Source organism: Erigeron canadensis, chromosome 9, assembly GCF_010389155.1.
Source record: "Erigeron canadensis isolate Cc75 chromosome 9, C_canadensis_v1, whole genome shotgun sequence".
In the NCBI taxonomy this organism is placed as follows: domain Eukaryota; kingdom Viridiplantae; phylum Streptophyta; class Magnoliopsida; order Asterales; family Asteraceae; genus Erigeron; species Erigeron canadensis.
Window position 1 is genome coordinate 33618788 of NC_057769.1, and position 22918 is coordinate 33641705.

At 34.9% G+C, this 22918-nt stretch overlaps 4 protein-coding genes across 4 annotated transcripts; 1 reads left to right on the forward strand and 3 right to left on the reverse strand.

Annotated features, from left to right (window-relative positions):
* Positions 1-2415: 2415 nt before the first annotated feature.
* LOC122581238 (SART-1 family protein DOT2) lies at positions 2416-9411 on the forward strand. The gene is made up of 13 exons (XM_043753415.1): positions 2416-2563; positions 3195-4036; positions 4261-4384; positions 4474-4525; positions 4727-4840; positions 4953-5049; positions 5436-5502; positions 5574-5633; positions 6142-6763; positions 7358-7719; positions 8215-8435; positions 8792-8873; positions 8989-9411. The coding sequence occupies exons 2-13, from the start codon at positions 3246-3248 to the stop codon at positions 9061-9063; spliced, it is 2667 nt and encodes an 888-aa protein (XP_043609350.1). The 5' UTR covers positions 2416-2563; positions 3195-3245; the 3' UTR covers positions 9064-9411.
* Positions 9412-11162: 1751 nt separating this feature from the next.
* LOC122583928 (E3 ubiquitin-protein ligase MBR1-like) lies at positions 11163-16474 on the reverse strand. The gene is made up of 7 exons (XM_043756304.1): positions 16293-16474; positions 14869-15001; positions 13520-14104; positions 13095-13447; positions 12249-12344; positions 12045-12182; positions 11163-11452 (listed from the first exon to the last, which is right to left on the reverse strand). The coding sequence occupies exons 2-7, from the start codon at positions 14960-14962 to the stop codon at positions 11315-11317; spliced, it is 1404 nt and encodes a 467-aa protein (XP_043612239.1). The 5' UTR covers positions 14963-15001; positions 16293-16474; the 3' UTR covers positions 11163-11314.
* Positions 16475-20426: 3952 nt separating this feature from the next.
* LOC122583853 (F-box/kelch-repeat protein At1g57790-like) lies at positions 20427-21692 on the reverse strand. Its single transcript, XM_043756229.1, has one exon. The coding sequence runs from the start codon at positions 21594-21596 to the stop codon at positions 20541-20543; it is 1056 nt and encodes a 351-aa protein (XP_043612164.1). The 5' UTR covers positions 21597-21692; the 3' UTR covers positions 20427-20540.
* On the reverse strand, positions 21686-22303 carry LOC122583854. The gene is made up of 2 exons (XM_043756230.1): positions 21792-22303; positions 21686-21705 (listed from the first exon to the last, which is right to left on the reverse strand). The coding sequence occupies exons 1-2, from the start codon at positions 22132-22134 to the stop codon at positions 21701-21703; spliced, it is 348 nt and encodes a 115-aa protein (XP_043612165.1). The 5' UTR covers positions 22135-22303; the 3' UTR covers positions 21686-21700.
* Between the last annotated feature and the right edge of the window lie 615 nt (positions 22304-22918).

The window sequence follows — 22918 nt, forward strand, 5'->3', positions numbered from 1 at the left end:
TTTTTAAAAGTATAACCTAACTTATGTTCGTTGGAAACCACATAGACATGATTCGTTATAAGGTTGGATTACAAGTTCATAAGAGATTCTTCCAATAATAATTGATTAACAAGAATTTGAAATCAAAAAATATCTGGAATTCATTCAAAGTTATAAACAAGTAATCATTCATTCAAATCCAAACAACATTAGATGTAAAACACAATTAAGAATTAAACATCTAATCCAACTTAAACATAAGAAAGATTGAATACAATTGTCTTACATAATTGTTCACATGAGAATGATCAAAAGAGAATTTAGCCTAAAATCTTCATAATTGATTCTTCCATTAAGGTTTTGATCTCCATGAAAATATGATATGATAATGAAATTGGGGTGTTGAGAGGATGAAAAACTGCTCCAAGTGTGTGAAACATGTGAATAATAACTTTGCAACCATGTGGGAAAAAAATATAAACTAAAAAATAATAAATTCCATGAAATTCGAAATTTTTGTGCAGATAGGGCCGTCCCGCACTGTCACTTTGGGCATCCTGCACTGTGCCCCAGAAATAGCAATTTGTCCAAATTCTTGCTTTGACCTTTCTTCACTTGATTCTCAACTTTGCTTGACTTGTTTAATCTCCATTTAACTTCAAATTGTCACCAAAGACCTGAAACACTTAAACAAACATAAACACGTCCTAATCGTCTATTAATCTTCACAAAACTTATCACTTTCATATCTTAAGATTAGAAGATTTAGGCGTTTATCAATGTGTTTGTTTCTTATTATATGCAACTTTTGTTTCTTAATCTTCGAACTTTCAGTCACTTCATTACTATGGTGTCACGTAATCACATACTTCATATTTTTTCTATACAACAATTGTCAACCTACACCAAATAACCATTGTACAACTTCCTTTGCAGTTTGCACATGTAGCCTTAAGGATCTGATGTGACTTGTGACTAAATATAAACAGACTAGCAGACTAAGAAACTAGCATTGTTTTTTATGTAGTTATGACTTATGAGTCTAACAATGGATAAACTTTTGATTAGACAAAAAAAATACATTCATATTCACATCACCCATTTAAAGTCAATTTGGTCATACAAATTTAACAGGTGAAATATGTAAATCGATAACACAATTTTCATTATATCAACAAAATATTAATTTTTATGTTTTGCATCGTACCCAAGTAGTGTAATTTTATCTCGATTAGCTAATTGACAATATAATTTTAAAAGTTAATTAAAATATATTATAAAAACATGACATTATCATAACTAATGTCTAGATACCTGTAATTTCCAGTAACAAATGAGTTTAACCATGAATGACAATTCGATAGTCTACATCAATTCCATTTTAATATTAGTTTATACGTACCCAAAGCGGTTTCAACCTCCGGATTTTCCAAACCCAAACTAGTTTTAGTCAAACTCGGGTTTGACTAGGTTCAGTTTCAAGTTTTTATCGATTCAGTTATGGGTTTTTATGCCCACATCTAATTGTTATACAAGTCAATCAAACATGAACTTATATACGAGTAAGTTAAATTGAAAACACTATTAACTAAACAAAACATAGTCAAACAACAAGTTTGTGTCTAGACGATAACAAAAATATTCGATTCTTACTCAAACACGAATTCAGTTAACTAGAGTAATAACAAGGTGGGTCCTATTTTGGGGTGACAACTTCCTATATGATACATTACATGATGCATGACACGATACGATACGATAAAGTTTGAGTTGGGACTAATTGGGTCAATATGTCTAACATGATTAAAATATAGGTTAGGCTTAGTTTAATCTTTGTAACCAGCTAAAAAACTATATATAAAAATCATATATTAAAACTTAATTTCAAATCATCTAACTATATAATATGATTTCTCATATTTATATAGGGCTGATTATTACACGGTGATTTTCAGTGAATAAAACTTATTGTTTTACTTTAAAACTTATTTTGTTTTATCTATAACCAATATATATATATTTTATTAAAATATTTATTATACAATACCAAAATAATTTATGTCCATTTACAATAAGTCTTATACATATCTTGTGGATTCAAATTATCAAAAATCCAAATTTATAATTTCAATTACGTATATTTAATTCAACATGAGTTAAACGAATTTATATAAACACAACAATTAACATTGAACCATTAACATAGGGATGAGCATACAACCCAATACCCGTGACTCGATAGACACGTCCGAACCAACTCGTTTGAAAGGATAACAGGCCGGGTCACGGAGTCGATTTAATTGCTTTGTTGGATCACGGGTCGGGTGACTTGTGCACGTAGACACATTAACATATCAACCCGCAACCCTTGAACCCGAAGACGACATCATCGGGTCTCCCAGTTTAATCTTTCACACCGCCATACCCATCACCTAAACATATATCACTCCGGACCTTTGAAAGACAAATAAATAAAATTTTAAAAAATAATAATAATAATTCGCAAGGTTTTATCGCGAAGAACCCTAACCAACACAAAATCAGTCTTCACAATCCCTCATTTTCGATCTTCATTCATTTATCGGTTCGTCTTTTTCCCCAAATATCTATATCTATTATATTGCATAATTTTTTTCAATAAAAATTAGGGTTTTTCCCCCGAATCTTCTTTACATTCGAATTAAGTTAAATTTTATCTGTGTAATTTATTGTTAGAATATATATTATATATCTGATTGCTCACTAATTGTTTAATTTTTGTTTTTGTATCATAATTTGCTACACCTAGTTATATAATTTTATATATATATATTTGAAGATTGTTCATATACATATGGTTAGTCATAATTTTAGTCGAGTCAATGAGCGATACAGAAACTTAAACTTACATAGCTGTGAAGTGATTAGTAAGAGGCTTTCAAGCCGTAACGAGATTACCTTAAACTACTGTAGGAAAAAGCGTACCTGCTAAACACCTTAGTTATTGCGTAAACTTTCGAAGTTGCTAGGTAAGTTTAGCGTATCAAGGACTCGAGGAAATAAAATGCGTTATGTGGTGTACATAATCCTGCGCCCTATTTGGTCGAGGCGATTCTCTAGTTTATGAATTTTAATGATTTTGTAAACAACTTGAGATTTTAGCTGTTACGTGCTCTTCAATTTGATAGCTCGCTTGATATCTTCTTAATATAATATGCTTTCTCTGTTATTGGTAGGTTGACTGTCTTGTTGGGTACGATTCTTTGCATTTGATATTCTAAGTCAATATGGATATGGAGCGGTCCAGTAGACAACGTGGGAGAAGTGTTGAGACTAGGGATCAGGACGAGTCTCCATTGGGTGAGAGGTGGAAGGGGGAATACGATGATGTGGAAAACGATAAATCACGAGAATCGAAGCATCGTAGTAAGGAGAAAAGTAGGAGTAGTCGAAGAGAAGAGAAGGATCACAGAAGTAGAGATCGAGAAAAGTCAAAGGTTAGTGAGGCGTCTAAAGAGAGAGACAGAGAGTCTAAAGGCTCTTTGAAAGATGGTGGGAGAGACCGAAGAAAGGAAGATGGAGATGATCGTGATAAGGAGCGGACCAGAGATGATCGTGATAGGGAGAGGACCAGAGATAGGGTGAGAGAAAAAGAAAATGATCGGGAAAAGTATCGTGATAGAGAGCGGGCCAAGGATAAAGATCGTGAAAAGGGATCTGACAAAGGAAAAGAGAAAATAAGAGAAAAGGAGAGAGAGAAAACAAAAGATCGTGAGAAAGATAGAGATACACACGGGGACAAGGATAAGGACAGGGACAGAGAGAGGATTAGGGAGAGGGAAAGAGATAAGGTGACCCGAAAGCAACATGACGAGTCCCATGATAGAACTAAAGATTCGGGAAAGGATGTTGTAGATTCAGATTCCGAGGAGGGTCAGTACAAGGATACAAGTAAGCATGGTACTGGGTCTCATCGTGACAGTGATGACAATCATACGTTTAAGAATGAAGCCAAAACTGTAGGTGATCATGGAGGATCCCAGCCTTCTGCATCTGAACTCGAAGATCGCATTAAGAGGTGAGTAAAATACATCATCAGTTCTTTGTTTTCTGTTCGCCTCATTTTGTAGCATGTGTTAGCCTGTTAGGTGCCTGTTAAGTTCTTTCTGCCTTTTAATTTTTAAGCTTCAGTCTTTGTTTCTTGTAAATCATCGTGAAGTGTGTCTCTTTAAAATACGCATGCAAATTCATTACGTTTTTCAGTTTATATTGTAATGATTTTCATTTTTGCTCTTCTGTTAGGATGAAAGAAGAACGGATGAAAAAGGAGTTGGAAGACCCTTCAGATGTATTATCGTGGGTTAGTAAAAGCCGAAAGCTTGAGAAGAAAAAAGCAATGCAATTCTCAAAGATGCTGGAGGAACAGGTTGTTACATTTTTCAGACATGTTTCTATATAAGAATTCTACTGGTTTCTCAATAGTGCATTTACTCAATAAAATTTGTGAATATTCAGGACAATCAAGGAGACGATGAAGATGAACCGCTAGCTCGCCAGCACACATCTCGTATGATTCCTTCTCTACGCATATAAATTACTATAGATTCAGTTGAACCTGTTTCAGAACTTGTCTGACACCACCATCCAATCCATATGATTAAATATAACACTCACTAACAGAGTGTCCATTGCTTGTTGTGACTTTTTTTATTCTTTTGGGTCGTATATCTGAGATCCTCATAAAATTTTCTGGAATTTATGTTGGCAGGTGACCTTGCTGGGTTCAAAATCCTTGATGGCCTTGACAAAGTGATTGAAGGTGGTGCAGTTGTTTTGACACTGAAAGATCAGAGCATACTTGCCGATGGTGACATAAATGAAGGTATATTAGTTTCTTTCTATTTTAGTTTTTCTTCAGCTTCTTTATGCGTCATCTATAGTGGTTTTCTGCTGGACCCAGATTTCCTAAGGTGACTTTACATTGTATACACCAGAGATTGATATGCTTGAAAATGTGGAGATTGGTGAGCAGAAGCGGAGAAATGAAGCTTATAAGGCTGCTAAAAAGAAAACTGGAGTCGATGATGACAAGTAAGTGCATTTGTTGGATGTTATTTTAGTTTTCTAGAGGTGGAAATTTCGACCCTTATACGCTGAGTTGATTCAAATTTGTTGGATAACGTAAAAGATACGAAATATGACATAGCCAGGATCAGATGTGCCAAAAGTCACCTAAATTGTATTCATTGTATTCAGATGTGCTAAACTAACTAATAGATTATTATAGAAAATATAGTATGTTCAGCCCAGTTATAATAAACAAAATACTAACGCTTCTGGACATGAAGTGCTCCGTATATCAATCTAGTCCCAATAAAGATGTATCGGTTTTGTACAGAACCCGCATTTTGTCATCTCTATATGTTTAGTAATACTTTGATTAGCTAATCTTGTTTTTTGGTTATTTTACCTTGAAGGTTCAATGAAGACCCTGGATTTGAAAAGAAAATGCTTTCACAATATGATGACCCTGTTGTGAACGAGGTGAATATCCATTTGATTCATTTTTTTCACTGGAATTTTTAAAATCTCTTTTGACATATGCATTCTTTCAGGGTGTAGTTCTTGATGAAAGTGGGCGCTTTAGTGGTGAAGCTGAGAAAAAACTGGAGGAGGTAACTGTTACCAATTTTGCTGTTCGTTTTACAATTGTTCAAAATTAGTTTTTAATGCTAACACCCCCCTTTAAACCGAAGGAAAAATTGCTTTATTTTGAATTAGCTAGAGTGCACATGTAAGAAGCAGATTTATGTTTGTTGGTTCTACAACACAAGAATCTCACTACGAAAAACTAGGATTGGAAGCTATAAAAAAGTTAATGAATCCGTGACATTCTTGTCATGGATTATTTAAGTGACTGAATCGCTTACAGATTGGCAACATGAATCTAATTAAATTAACAATGTTTGACCAGTAATGTGATGGTCAGGTTATGAAAATGCTTTGTTTGGTAAAAGATTGAAAGTACATTACATAGTATGATCAAAAAAGTAGGTTACATACGCCGGTAAAGCTTGAAAGTACATTGCATGCTTATGCACCATTGCACTTACCAGTTGGCTGTTTGGTTTATAATATTATTGAACGGATAGATTGCTAAAAAGGGCTTTTTCTACTGTGCAGCTCCGGAAACGGATAGATGGTGTATCTGTGACCACTCGTTTTGAAGATCTTACATCAACTGGAAAGGTCTCAACAGACTATTATACTAGTGAAGAGATGATGAAGTTCAAGAAGCCCAAGAAAAAGAAATCACTGAGGAAAAAGGATAAATTGGATATTGAGGCCCTCGAGGCAGAAGCTCGATCAGCAGGGCTGGGTGCTGGAGATCGTGGTTCACGGGCTGATGGACAAAGGCAGGCCCAAAAGGAGAAACAAGAGAGATCTGAGGCTGAAATGAGAAGCAATGCATTCCAATCTGCATATATCAAGGCAGATGAAGCATCTAAAGCGCTGCGAATGGAGCAAACTGTTGCTGTTCAAAATGAGGATGAAGATACTTTAGTTTTTGGTGATGATGATGAGGATCTTCGTAAATCGTTACAAAGGGCAAGAAAAGTTGCTCTTAAGCAGCAAGAGAATGGGACATCATCTGGGCCCCAGGCAATCGCTCTACTTGCATCTTCCACATCCAGCAAAGCAGATGCTGAAAATGTAGAGTTACAAGAAAATAAGGAATCTCAAGAAAATAAGGTTGTTTTTACAGAGATGGAAGAATTTGTATGGGGTCTTCAGCTTGATGAAGGTATTGTGCTATATTTTTATATAGGCTGCCCCACGTTTAACTGTGCATACAATAGAGGTGGCAAAGTGATAGGGTTGGACAGGTTGGATTTCAGGTCAGAAGGGGTTCAATTTAAAACACGTATTTAGTGCAGTTTAAAACGTTTTGGGTGGGGGTAGAGGGTTAGTACTATTCCATTTGTTGTTAATTTCTAAAATTTTTAATAATAGATGTGACCGCAAAAGTGATGTAAGACTGCAAGTATGGAAGATACTGAATTTTGTTGATAGTGTACCATATTCTATTGATGTAAATACATCTTATTCACAACCCTTATAGTTGTAATCAGCAAAATGCTAGAGGGGTATAGGTGTGGTTAGGCTTTGAATGGGTTTTACTAGTTGAACTTATAGCTTAACCCTCTTCACATGCTTGAGGTAAAACATAACCGCATTCTACATTGCTACACTTGAAACAAACATGCTAAATAATGGAATATAATGACTCGTTGCATTGCATTACCTCGCTCAATTTATTCAACTAAACAGACCCCTATATGTGTGCAGTTGCTTTGAAAATGCATGTATTAATGTTTCTGTTCTTTTATGGTTTCAGAAGCTCATAACCCTGATGCTGAAGATGTTTTTATGGAGGAGGATGTAGCACCTCCATCATCTGATCAAGAGCTTAAAGGTAAAGATGGTGTCTGGGAAGAGGTGAAAGATACTATTCAGGATGAAACGATGGCAGATGAGCTACAAGATGTGAAGCCAGATGACACAATTCATGAGAGCTCACTTGGAAAAGGGTTAGCTGGTGCACTTCAGCTACTTAAAGAACGCGGAACTCTTAAAGATACTGTTGAATGGGGTGGTCGAAATATGGACAAGAAAAAGAGTAAACTCGTCGGCCTTGTTAACGAGAATGATGATAAGAAAGAAATCCGTATTGAGAGGACGGATGAATATGGACGAATCGTAAGTACTCTCTACAACCACTAAAATCTTAACTATTTCTATCAAGTTTCTGTGAAGCTATAATTGGAGGTGATTGTTTTGACCATTTACTTATGAGTGGGTTGACTTGGGTTGTGTTGGGTCAAACTAAATTGTTTACTTTAACGGGGAATGAATTGAAGGCCACAAAGTCCATATATATAATACATACAACCTCTTAATTTTTTCATTCAAAGCTTTGGATGATTATTGTATTAAAAATGTTTTTGTAATCATAACTCAAAAAACAATTTCTATATAGAAGTTTAGAGAAAGTGTACTATGAGTGTTTTGGGTGAACCCAAGCTTGTTTATGTTGACTCTTACTAAATGACCTGATTTAGTCTCCTTGCCTTTCATATTGATCCAAGTGAAATAATATTAGATGAATACTGTGATGGTTTTTATAACCCTATTTAGTGAAGAAACTATGAATGTTATTAATAAATAATAACTTAGATCCTTCTGTTGATCCAGTTGACTCCCAAGGAAGCCTTTAGGCTGATTTCACATAAATTCCACGGAAAGGGTCCTGGCAAAATGAAACAAGAAAAGCGGATGCGCCAATATCACGAGGAGCTGAAGGTGAAGCAAATGAGAAATGCAGACACACCATCGATGTCCGTCGAGAGGATGAGGGAAGCTCAATCTAAAATGAAGACACCTTACCTTGTTCTCAGTGGTCACGTCAAATCAGGGTATGACTGAGCATTTTTAATTTCTTATTAGTGCTTCTGTTTATTATAGTATAAAAACTAATCATAATTTAATTTAGGTTAACTTTCTTGATTAGCAATCAAAACTTTTAGATAAGGTAATTTATATGACTATTTGTTAGATACTTGTTGTGATTGCTGTAAAATGTTCTCTTTTGCATTAGCTTGTCTTCTAAAAAGCCCTAATATGACTATTTGTTAGATACTTGTTTCCAATAAAGAGAATAATAAGTTAAATTGTCAGAACGATAATTCTAGCAGATATTTTAGTTTCCATGTGTATATATTGTTGTTAGTTGATTTCACTAAATTTTGCATTGTTATTGTGCGTATTTTAGGCAAACAAGTGATCCAAAAAGTGGTTTTGCAACCATGGAGGACTTTCCCGGGAGTTTGACCCCCATGCTTGGTGACAGAAAGGTATCTGTTCTGTTCTGTATCCGTATTTAATCATATAGTCCATTTAAGTTTGCTCGTTGAGTGCTGTTTTTTTTTTTAGATTGTGATTATTTACACTTGTTTTTCTTACCTTCAGGTCGAACACTTCTTGGGTATCAAGCGCAAATCTGGACCCGGGGATATGGGCCCTCCAAAGAAGCCTAAAACTTGAAAGTTGCTTGTTTGAGTTTTAGCATCAAGAGAACCTAAGATACAAAAAATGAAGCAGATACTTGCAAGATCTATTATTGACTTGAGAGCTCATGGTTTGTCAATCTTATATGTAAAACCATCTTCCAAGATCGCAAGTGTTTAATATAGGCATCCCCAACTACAAGTTTGGATGACTTATCTTGTCTCTTTTTCTCTCTTGTTTGTTCCTTTTGTAACCCACATCGAATCTTTGTAATAGATACAACAGATGTGAGAATCAAGGGGACAAGATTGCCGAATTCTTTCAAATAGTTTTTGAAGATGGTCATTGATGAAATAAAAAGACAGGCGCATTATGCTATTTTTATTTCCTTTAGCCATTGACATGTAATGTTGTTCATTTTCTTTATCACAGTTGCATCGTTCTTAAACCAAAAAAGGACATGTTTTCTACTGTGTATTAACCTTCTATATCGGGTGTTCTTGAACAATAAATCGCTTTTTTTGGGATGCCATGTTATAGTTGATCTTTACCATCAAAATGCCGAGGCCAAATACTACATTAGCTCATCGTAAGTCTGTAATTTGCAAGTTCATTCTTCTGGCAATATGTTATCTCAAAAGTACTTCCAACTATACATAACCTTACGTATCCTTATATACAAGCAAACAATAAATGTTCGATGAACTTCTAAGAACATGTCTTTAAATAAGGATTTATATCTTATGGACGTGCAAGGTTGGACGTGCTTTAATTTTATGTATAGGGAGGACAAACAATGATATAAAAGGACGTGTACAAACACTCCTACTGGAGATAGTTTAACATTTAAAACACTTTTAGCCTACCTAAGTCTTGTACTCGGTATTTGCTATAACTATATATTTTTTTTTGAACATTCAGTTGGATACGACCTTAAAAAAACCTTACCGTATCATGGTGAAGGCTTGCACGTATCTTAGACAACAAGATGTTGACTATGGGTCGTTACAAGTATTCCGAGGAAAACCTCTAGAACTTGTCATCCCTAAGGATCGAACTCAAGATCTTGGGTAAAACCTGGGAATGTCTCTAACCAATTGGACTAATCATCATTGACTAACTATTTTTATAGTCATTCCAGCAAGGATCAACTAGTCATTAATAGGCTGATTTATGCATCTCATAAAGGTTTTCTTCAATCTCTTACATGATAGAATGAAAATTTTACAATGTATATCCTCCCCTCATCTACTTCTCACCTGTCCCTTGTGCAAGGTATACCCTTGGGAGAGAGGGATCTTGCGCCTCCCTCAACAAATGGTGTTTACCGAGGTACCTCACTCCATCCCTCAACGCTCCGACCCCCTATACCTTAAATGTTCAAAACTCTTAACTATAGTTTGTTTTATGCCTAATTTGCAACTTATACAATGTAGTATTTTTCTACCTATTCAGCAGTAGTTATGATTATTAAGCTATATATAACTAATTCAAACTAGTCAAGTGTCCCCGCATGTGACGGTGTGACGGCAGTGACCGGTGTTGGTGGCGGCGGCGATGGCGGTGGCTGTGTGTGATCATTAATGTAAAACAATTGATGAAATGGGGGTGATGTATTTCTCTTAATGGTTGAAAGATTTATATTTTGTAGATAATTCCATTAAATATATTTTAGGTATATTAAGTAAAGATATTTAAACTAATGAATGAATGAGAGGAGTAGTTTGGATTTATCAAGTTCTTTTTTGAGAAATTTGAAGGGAGTATGTGGTATATAAGATAGTATAAATAAAGATAATATTTATATACCTAGTGAAGTGATCACCGAGAACCAAAATAATAGAGGTATAGTGAAAACCACTAAAAAATCATCTAGAAGGGCTACGCATGTACCTCAAAATCTCACTCAAAAGGTGCTGAGTTGGAATCTCATGTTAATTATAACTAAGGATCGTATCCACCTGCCACCAAATGTATTTTCCTTCTGCGTAAAATAATTGTCCACCTTACAGCTCAATGTTTAAGCAACTCGGGAGTTCATGAAGACTTGGTGATGATTCTTTCACAATGGTTTAGCACCAATTTTGCTATATATGTGTATATACATTCACAAACAGTCCAGATAAGATGGCAAAGATGAAACACAAACTATTAATGGCAGCCAATGTAAAATGTTATAAGATTATTGAAATTCATCAGCACCAACATTCTCCGTCCTCCATTTGAGAATGTTTTTTTTCTTCTAATAATTACATAATAACATACTTACAGTATAATGACAATAAGTTTACTTGTGTTTCATGGGTTCTGATTTGCAAATGGGACACAAATTCTTCATTGACAGCCATTTTTTGATGCATCCGACATGGAAATCATGTTTGCAACCTTTTAGCATCCCAACATCATCCATGTGTACATACTCTTCCTGCAACGCCAAACAAGATAAAATCAAATTGAACAAACAACTCTAAGCAAATCTAACTTCCAACATATTTTACTACTGTACATTATATGTAGCTAACGTGTAGTTGGAACAAGTTTGCATTAAATAATTTAACCTCATAAAACATGGTAACTAGAAAATTTGGCTAAAGAGAAACCGGTTGAATGGTTCAGACGTTGCCCTAAACAAGTCTTACAGCCTCTTATACTGAAAGAAACCCAGATCACTATCTTGGTATATAGAAGGGGTTGACATAATAAAAGTAATAAATGAAAGTATGAATGGTATAATGCTGAAAAATGTAAGCATGGACCTTATAATGCTTGATTAAATCATGAACCATAAACCAAAAGTTGGCTTAAAATTACTATCCCCGTAGTAAATGATAAATTAATGAGAAAGAGAGTAGAGGTGGTTCAATCCAATTTTGACTTGTCACAAAAGCCAACTGTTTGACTCATTACATATCCTGCCCAACCCATATATTTTGCCACCTATAACACTTTCCAGTCAGGTTAGATATATGCAAATGCAGATGATTAAAGAAACTATGCATGCTACATGGAATCTTTACCAAGCAGATCACACATGATCCTTCATCTTGTATTTCATCAGAAGAGCAGTATACAGATTCTCTTAAACATTTCGAGATCAGATCCTCAGACAGGCCAGTGCTGACACTTCCAATCCTTTCCCCAAGTTCAAGAAGCTCCTGTGTTTTCTTAATTAGACAACATATGCAAATTCTTTTGATAAAAAAATAGGTAAACTTGCTAACCTCATAGCTCATGTCGTCTATGTCAAGCCTCATGTCCTGATGATGATCTAATGGATTTCCAGATACATAGGCTGATCGATCCATAATCACAAGACCCTACAATTACACGAATAAGTTTCATATACAAAAACCAAGAGGGGTAAGTAAATTTTGACTGGATTCCCAAGTTTGGAAGTAAGGTAGTGTTTGGTATGCTGGAATCAGAGAAGGTATTACGAGATCAATTCCATTCAACTACATAAAACTATTAATAGTATCTCTTAAGAATGGAATAGGCCAATCATGAAGAAACTGGACTCCTTCCAATTGGCTTAATTTCTTTCCCGTCAAGGAAATGAATAAAATTTTTTTACAATGTAACTCAGTCTCCTTTATGCAACTTTCAATAGCCTAAACGTTTATTTTCCAGATAAAACAAGAAAATATATCTTTCTATAATAAGCTACACTAAAATCTTATAGAGATATAAGTATGTTTAAGTTGTACATAAAAATCAATAGCTTTTATTGAACAAACATATAAAACAGATATAAACTTATAACTCATTCCATTTTGTGTGATTCCATTACCTTGTCTGTTCTATTCCTTTGTCATCCCATTCCAGCCAACTAAACAAACACTAGACCCTACAATCAAAAGTATGTTTACACGCCCACAACACTCTGGTGCTAAGGTATGCAGAGTTCATACTAGGTATCGTATTCTGGAGATTAAGTGGTAAAATAGTCAAACCTAACAAAAAGAGTGGTTTATAAAATAAAGAGAATCACACAATATAAATACGGTAGGGTATCTAACCTACAAAGGTCGGTTCTTCATCTAGTAAATGTGAAGTTGTGAACATACCTCAGACGGGGCAGGTTGATCACGAAAATTTGCCACCTCATAAAATGATCGGTATCTCTCGATTGACATCCTTGTTCGTGCATTCCGATCACTGGAGCACCAGGTTATGGTGGGTAAAGGTCTCGAGAGCCGAGAAGAATGACTCTCGGGAGCTAACCGCAGTCCTTCATCTGAATGCCCCAACTGCAAGGTGCTTGAGGAAGCTCTGAAAGTTGGAGCAGACCTCTGTACATAATTACTTCGGGTTCCTCTAATAGATTGCAGTTGGGTACCCTGAACATGATTGCTTCTGGTTATGAGACCATTCTGGCTAGAGCTACTGCCTTCAACATGGAAGGGATTTAACTCTTGACCTACATTTTAGAATGAAAAGTATTAAAAAAGGATCATGCGGGAACTTTTTCAAAAGAAAAAAAAAAGAGTACCGTTTATAGAAGAAGAGATATGAGTTGGGCTCCACTCCCTCATTGACCCACTAGGAAAAACATCCATGGAATGACTGGTTGTACAATCATGTGACGGACTGTTGGGCGCAACCCTGCTTCTCACATTCCTGAAAGAACTTTCACCACCATGACCGCCCTTCATGATAGGGTAGTCCCAAGGGGTATGAAGAAAATCCATATTTGAAGTTTCCTCCCACGGGTCACTACGCATAGAGATTTCAGATGAACTGCCAACATGATTATCAGCTGGATCACAAGGGGTTTTACGTTTATAATGCCATCTTCCGTTACTACCTCTAATATCAGAAGAATCATTCTGATGAACATGATGTTCATTATAGTTGGATGAAGATGCAAAATTGCCATTATTTTCAGGACTTGTAAGGAGATTTGATGGGCCAATACGGTCTTGTTCATAATGCAGGGTTTGGACATTATGAGCTAATGAAGAATATGAATTTGACACGGGAGCGGGAATACATTGAATAGAATACTGTTCTCCGTCTATCGACATGTTATTCTCTGGATAAGTATGAGAACTGCTTTCAACAGCATCACTATGTGCTGTAATGTACAGTTGAACAAGTCATCAATTTGTCCAACACTCAGCAAGTCAATAAAGTGCAAGAGAATGTTTATGGACACTCATATGCAAGTAAGATTCAACATGACCTATGGCCTTAGAAATGAATGAAAAATGGCAAGATAGGCGGGTTCGGTTAACAGTAAAAGCTGTTTCAGGTTGAAAGTTGAAACAATTTGGTAAAGTCAGGTTCACCCAAAACACGTTCTCCATTTTCAAGTAAATAGCAAGTGAGTAAATACGGTGGCAACAACAAAACTGCTTTAAAAATTTAGATTAGTTTGTTTGAAAGGTTCTGTTTAATGAAAATACACTTCAGGCGACTTTCAACCCGTTCTGCACATTTGACCCATTCACTTTATACGTAATTAAGTAATTAAATCAGTTGAACTGTTTGAGTTAAAACAGCTAACATTAACCTATATATAAGTAAACCAGTTGAAAGAGCTACATCTAGAAAAATTGTTACTATGATAGGTGAGGAAGTCATTAAAATTCCTTTAGTGGCTAAAGCTTTTATACAAGGATTTAGATAGTAATTTAAAGACCCAAACATGCATATGCATGATGAAGCAGAGTATGGAGCAAATATGACTAAGAAAAATGAGGCTAAAGCTCTCCTACATAAACTATAATGACTTATGATTCATGCAAGAACCTAGATATACATAGGTAGTTCAAAAACAACCAAAGACAATTCAAGAAAGAAGTCAGTGCAAGTTAGAAAGGTTATAATTTTGAGTACCCGTATGCACATAAGGATGCTCTGTCATGTTCCACCTCTGATCATTCTCAGTCTCAAAAATATAGGATGGGCTGAAAACATGTCGATGCCCCATGGTTATAGGGAATGGAAAATCAGAATAATTAATTCCCAACTGCAGTCAACGAGATTTCAGAATGTGAGAAAGCAGTAAGCAAAAAGGAGAAAATGATAGTTTCAATGGCAGTACTATATTAATGTACATTAAGCCTTGGATATCTTGTTATACTACATGCACAGAGAATATACCATACACGTAAATTAAGATGATGAAAACAATCTGTTTCAGCAGAACAATTTAAACTGAAAAGTAGAAATAATTAATACAACACAGAATGAAAGAAAACATCTTGGTTTCAGAAAAATTAGACAGAAAATAAAGCAGCAAATATCTTCTATAGGATGGTGTTTTGTACAAATGACAGTATGAGTATACGACATGACTTGCATCATTATATCCCAAATTTGATCACAGTTCGTGATGGAAGTATACCCTTAGATTGTTCATCATATGGGATGGGATGGTTTAGGTTTGCAAATGACAATTCTGTAAGGAGATACTTGCATATATAATGTACTAACAGGGCTTGAATATATAATGGTTAAACATAGCTTGTTTTCTAGACCCATGTTTTGCCTTTAAAAATATGTGAATGCTAACTACAGAAAAAAGATTTTAACTAACGGAAGTCAAGCTACGTACTCAGTAATGTCTCAAACCATATGATCCAAAATTAAACACGTCAAACAAAACGTCATAACCAAACTCCTCTTTACCTGGTTCATAAATCCTTAATATTAAACAGTTTAAGTCCAAAATTCCTAACAGCTTCAAACATTTTGTAAAAGGTAGTACATTTTTAGCATCAATAGCTAAAGCATATAGCAAATAAACCGCCTTATTCCACAAAAAATTGTAGTTGAAGGTTTATGTCATGCGATAGTATTTCGGCATATCATTCATCTGATGAAAAAAGAAATGGAAACATATTGATTTATCAACTACACATGAAAACATTACAAATAATATTTGCTTCCATACAATGCAAATTATCACTCTTATATATACCTCAAAAACAACACAAAGCATAATTATTACATAGCTAAAATATATACAATTTTGAGCATATATCATTAAACCTCCAAAAGATAAAATAAATATATAAACTGTAAAAGAATAAAAGTTTTGCAGCCAACACCCACAAAAAACAATTATACACTTGATCATAAAAACCAAAAGGAAACATGTAAAAATCATCATGATTTACATACATACATAACATAATAATTCAAGATTATTAATTTAAAGATCAAAAACATCCAAGATGACATCAAACTTACAATAAAAAAAAAGCATAAAACAACAATTGAAGATCAACCCATGTTTGGTTAAGGAAAAGAGTTACCTAATTTATTAACTTTTTTTAATATAATGAAGAATAATGAAAAGGGTATATTCCAGATTGAAGGATGAAAATGGGGTGCGTTACAAAGAGAAAGAATTTATTTATATAAATAAAAAAAAAGAAGGATTGGGATTGAGACTTTGGGGAAAATGGATGGAAAGACAAGCGTGAAATGAGGAGGTGTAATGCAAACGTAAGCAGGCAGGGTAGGAAGCCAATCGTTTCTTCACACTTCACATTTTATATCTTTTGGGCTAATTAGATTTGATGAGAGTAATAATGTATATTTTGAGGTATTAGCCAAAATGTTGTAATTTGAAATACTGTATATAATTTGTACTTTAAAAAGGCATTATCATATATCTTTTTCTTAAATTTTTAAATATCATGTATACTCAAATTATAAATTTTCCATACATGATATACAATAATATTAAATCAAGTTTCAATTAAATATAACTAGCACGGTACCCGCGCAATGCGGCGGTAGTTGTTAAGGCGGTCTGGTGATGTTGGGGTGGTGATAACGACTATTGATGTTGGTGGCGGTGTCGGGTGTTCTAGATTGATGTAAATGTAATTGATGTATAAGTAATTGATTTAAAGAAGTAGTTGAAATATTTTAGAAAATAAAGGACTAATGGTATAGATTATTTTATTATGGATATAATAGTCATTTTGCATCTCTTCTTTTTCTAACTTTTTAACAAGAAATGCATAATTTTTATATAGTAGTAAGTATAGATATTTAATAATTTAATAGCTATTCCCAAATTGATTAAGCTATTATCATTTTTAGGAGATCAAATGGAACAAGATTATACGAGTTTTGTGGGCAAAGATGTAGTAGAACCAATAAAATGTTGTCATATGTCCTTAATAAAATGAACCAAAACTTATCAATTTGTAGGGTGTTTTAGTGTCAAAAGAACCAAACGTGTCAATACCTGTCTCCATTTTTTTCCCAATGGCTACCAACATTCACTTCAGTCGACCCATGGTGCTGATTTGCTTGAAATGTGTCCGATACAAAAAAGTGCCAATAAATTGGGGGTAATGGAACCAATGTTCCAAATTGTGCCGATGATACTTGCCGATATAAAAGAACCGATTACACTCTTGTCCCTTATAATAATAGATTTATTTGAGACGTTGGGTTAGATTATTTTTGTAATTTTTCTTTCTTGTTGATAAAAATTTCGGATTCAAGTAAAGAGTAATAGCAATACTTCATGACTTTATTATTGTTTTTCTGATATCTTTGTACTGTTGAGAAATACCATTTAAAAACTATAAAAATCAACTAAAATTTAATAAGAAAAGAGAAGTGTGGTTTAGAAGTTGAGTTTTTAGCCTAATGATACAAAACTAATAAAAACTCTCAAAGACCCCCCTCACTCGTCCCTCTCTTCTCCTTTCAAAAAAATAAAAATAAATAATAATCAATTTATACAAATATAAGAGTTGAGATTCAAGCAACGAAGGTATACCTTAAGGTCAAAAACACCATTTTAGTAATAATTTTTTAAAAAACATTACATCGGTAAGTATTTTTTAAAATGCACAATTTTGGTTTTTTATATCTTTTTAGATACAACGTCATTTTGGCTAATAGTTCAAGGATTGCATTGTTATCAATTCTATCATCATGTTATAATTGTCCAAACGAACAACCAATTTTTATTTATTTAATGTGTGTGAGAATAAAAAGAAAATAACTAACTATTTTGAGTGTCCAAGTCTCAAGGTCGAATGATACTCCTGAACACTCTAGGATAGTAGGATGGTTGCCAAACGACACCGGACACAAATTGGACTATTCTGACTTTCTGAGAATGGCATCGCATAAAAGCTAAAAACATAACGGATACTTTAACACTCTTCGTTAATCCATTTAATTTCACGGCTTATATACACATGATATATTCAGTGTTTTTCACCTTTAAATTATATGTCCATTACCGCGGAGCTATAATTTCAGGTTCAAGTTATTTTATAGATGTGTTATGTAATTTTAGTATGATCAATCACAATAGGAAAAATCATAAATCCTCCTAAGGCCTTGGCCAACGGCTCTTCGTGAGCCTCTTCCTCAACTGTGTCGACGAGGACACCATTGGCAACAAGATCTTCCAAGGCTCTTCCTCAAAGCCCTTCGTTGGAAGGAATTGTGAGGACGCGGAGAGGTGGGTCCAAATTTGTATAAATTATATGTATGTGTGTGTGACTTTTATATAGATTATATTATATATATTTGAGGAAGAGGTAGGGTTGGTAGTGAGTGAAAAAGATGTGATTTAGGAGAGAGAAAAAATGATTTGACAGTAAGAAAGAGGGAGGAAGGTGTCGAGGGTTGGCTGACAAATCATCATAAAATCGTACTTGTTACACATGTAGTTCATTAATTCTCTCTCATCATCACATCTTTTGATTTCACCATGTGTGTTAATGTTATTATCAGGAGACTATTTTAGAAAGATATATCATTATTTAATCAGTTAAGTATACATTTCTTCCTACTAGGTATTGGGCGAGGGGCTCTCTAGCATGACCCGGTTAAAACAACATAGTCTAAATTTTCCGTTGTGATATACGATTCGCACCTGTTAAAAAAAATTACAGTTTTATGAATTCCAACACTTATTATAATGAGTAGGTGGTTAGAAAAACTGTTCTTGAACTTAATTTTTTTTATGATTTTACTTGGGTTTTTGATTGGTCAAGTTGAAAATCTCGTCAAGTTGAAAATCTAATGTGTTAAGGTACATGACTATAATATACATGAAAGACAATGAACGAAATATTTCATTTATAAACGCTTTTGAATAAATGATGTTTGTGAGATTTGATTTTTTCCATCTTCATCTACGGTAGTCTAGCAAAAGTTGTTCTACTTACGACCGATGTTGCTAGGATATATTTACAGTCAATAGTTTTGGATTTTCAATGAAAGGAGCTGTAACCATAATCATATAAATTGGACTTTGATTTAGCTTCCAGTTCACATATGTGCAGGACACACAAGTCATGTTATGGGATCTTGAAATGGATGAGCTAGTTGTGCCAATGCGTCGGGCTCCTGGAGTCCTGGTGGGTCCCCGACTATGAGTACTAGAAGTCAGTCACCTCATTGGGACAATGCATACTCAGCCGGTACTTTAGGCCTTTGTTCTCTGCTAAAGTTGGAAGAATTAGTTACAAGCAATGACTTGGTTCAAGTTTTTTGCAGTTCTTTATGCTTTTCAAAGAGCAGTTACTAATAAGTCTAACCATATCTGTCGTTGTGTATTGACTAGATTAGGACGATATATAAGTAAGCCCCCATTTCTTATGTTATTTTTATTTGTAAAAAATGGGGTGGACTCGAACTCACAAACTCTGGTTGACTAACACCCTTTAAAAGGGTTGTTGATAAAGCTATCAAATAACTAATCATAATGATGAAGCGTTATTTTTTTTTTTTCAAAATCAAGTCATTGCTGGACCTTGTAATATATTTCTTGCTACTAGAACCATAAGCTTTGCACTATGCTACACTAGATTGTGCGGGTTACATAGTAATTACATCAATTATTTGATCGTTTTCTGGTCTCCCTGTTCTAGATGCATGAATCTTTACAAATTACTCACCTCATATATTCCATATTGGTGAGATGAGTTCGTTCTTGTATTTAATCATTTCAAAAGTACTTCGTAACTGGTCCTACTCGGATCATGATTGATTATGGGTTATCGTTTTTGTAGTCATATGCAATACAATAGTTATCATGAATAATGTCTTATTCAAGATAGTTAAAAGATGGAACTGTTAGATTAATTATACTAGAAGCAAGGGACTAAACCTGTCTTTTGGTTGGGCGAACTAGCCTATTCTCTAAGATCGGCCAGGTTTGGATCGGGCCAAGACCAAAATGTGGAAATTAGGTGGAGCGAAGCCCGGACTGGTTGTGCTCGGGCCGGTCCAATCCTGGGCTAGGTTTAGTCATTCTCAATCCAGGACTTTCCAAGGCTTGAAATTCAAGAAAGTATACAGATCATTCACCACAAAGGAACATGTGTTATTGGTATTCAGAAAGACAATATAAACACATATAACCCATAACAATAGATTAATAGAGAGTCAAATTCCCCAATAGTAATTTATAAAATTAGAATTCTGTGTATTAATAAATAATAAAAAGAATGTTACACGTTTAAAAAGATGCCACAGAGTGTTCTAATGCACGACCATACCTATAATAAGGTTGGCTAAGACCAGCTTGGCTCAATCCATACAAGAGGGTTGCGTTGATGTACAGTTCTGTACAAGTCCCACAAAGTTTCCTGGATGTTTTTTTCATCAAATGTGTGAAACAAGCATGTTTCGAGGGAATAGAATACTATTTTCCTGTTTGTAGAATGCTGATTTGGAAAATATATTTTGTTCGCCATTTCTGGTACGTGGGCATCAATGCAGATACACGATGTACCATGTATATAAATTGTGTGCTTTCCTAGATCATGTATCTTCTCCCAGTAGTCTTCTACAGAATCATTGTGCTTGAAAACTTCCACGAATTTTCCAAACCCATCCACAATCACTAGTAAAAGATGCTGATCACATTTCATCAGGTAGTATCGTGCCTCAGATTTGCAACAATTACTTGGGGCTTTGGCTTGGAAAATCTTCAAAGAGTAATCTTCTGACCCCAAATTTTTGTAATAAACAACGTCTCCAAAGTTGCACAAGGCATAAAGATCCCTGCCAAAAAACGTTGGAATGCGAATGGATGTTAGATCAACACCCAGCCTATACGTATACCATGTTTGTTCCCGAGCTACATAGTGGATGTGAGCAAGCCATTGTCCTTGTGTTGGAGATCCATATGCTGTTGTAAATCCGACAACCATACAATCAGGGGAAGTAGGCGGCGCTGAGAAACATAAGCCTTCTAAATAATTATAATCCGGCTCTGGAAGCTTACGCAGATCATTTGTGAAGGGGTTAAACAATACTACACATTTATATTCAGTATTTTCAAACAACACCCAACCAAACCTAGAACAATGTATTATATCCTCAGCAATTGATGATACTTGCGAATGCTTTATATAGTAGTTGTCACCCAATATCGGATCTATAAAAGTAAAAATGTCTCTATTTGTTTCTGCAACCATCAGCCATGGCGAAACTAATGAATAATCCCGCAATCTCTTTAACTCTGCCTCATTGCCCCATTGTACTGCAGGTGCTGCTAGATAACACTGTTTGCATGTAGCACGGAAGTTCATGTATTCCACTCCAGCACAACTCTCCATAATCATCTCCAAAACGTTAATAGGAATATTAAGTAGATAAGATTCACAAGTTTTAACCTCATCATCCTCTTTTTGTATAGAATCAGCTGTGGCTTCTGCATGATCAGCTTCTAACCTATACAAATTACGAGTTTTATTAAAAACATGTTCTCTCAAATAAAACAGATATGGAAAACAAATATAATTTATTAACAAAAATACCCGAATTTATCGACACATGGCTAGTTGAGAGCACTGGAGAAGGCATAGGTGATGGGACTATGGTTTTATAGTTGACATGATACGAATACACTGAGTTGTCCATTTTGCCACGAATATGTATATAACCCCCTAACTCGGAGGCAACTGCAGGGTTATAAAATATCGAGCGATCGCGATCAAGATCTACAAAAAAGAGGGCGTCTTTAAGGTCACGCATTTCTTCCCACATCTCAGTAGTCACTTCAAAGTCCTTGAAATCTTCTAGTTCCAATTCTTCCAATACCAAACCCGTCATGTCCCAGCTTTTTAGGCATTCCAATTCTTCCCATTTTATACTAGTCATGTCTAATTTAAACAAATACACATCACGGGGTATTTCCTTAGTTTCCTCATGGAAACCTAATCTAATGTAGAACAGTTCTGTAGTGTATCCTTTCAAAAAATGGATCCAGTCATCACAACGATGGTAGGTAGGCAAAGGGCATGCCCCAAATAGCACAAGGTTTATTACAACTTCTCTATCCTTAAGTTGAATATCAACCTGTACTACAATATTAGTAAAACCGTCGGAACTTAAGGCATATACTTTGCCATCACAACAAGTTATGCTATAAAGTAAATGACCTTTCAAGGTTACTCGCTTGAGTTGTTTAGCGTATGACATTTCTGTCCATCTTAACTTCTTTCTATTACGATCTAGCCGGCAAAACACAAATGAAGGTTTATCAGTTCTCGTTAACAGAAAAATTGAACTGGGATTGTCCATAGGGGACGACAAACAACATTCTCCAATAGATTTATAATCTCCATCTTTTAACATTAAGGGTGGAAGACGGATGATTTTAGAAGTCACTGGGTTCCAAAGAAACCACAAAACATTGTGTGGATGGTTGGAAAGAATCAACCAGCCATGGAAGCATCCTCGGATATGTCTTCCAATCAACTCAGGGATTCGACAGGGATATTGAGACAATGGGTCATGTAAGGTGTAGAGAAGCTGGTCACCAAAATTGTCTTCGGCGTTCTGAACAACCAACCATGGATATTTTGCAAATAAGGGAGGCAATTTATCACAGATTAATCCACTAGAAATATTCTGCTCCATCTATGATGTTTATAAGAAACCT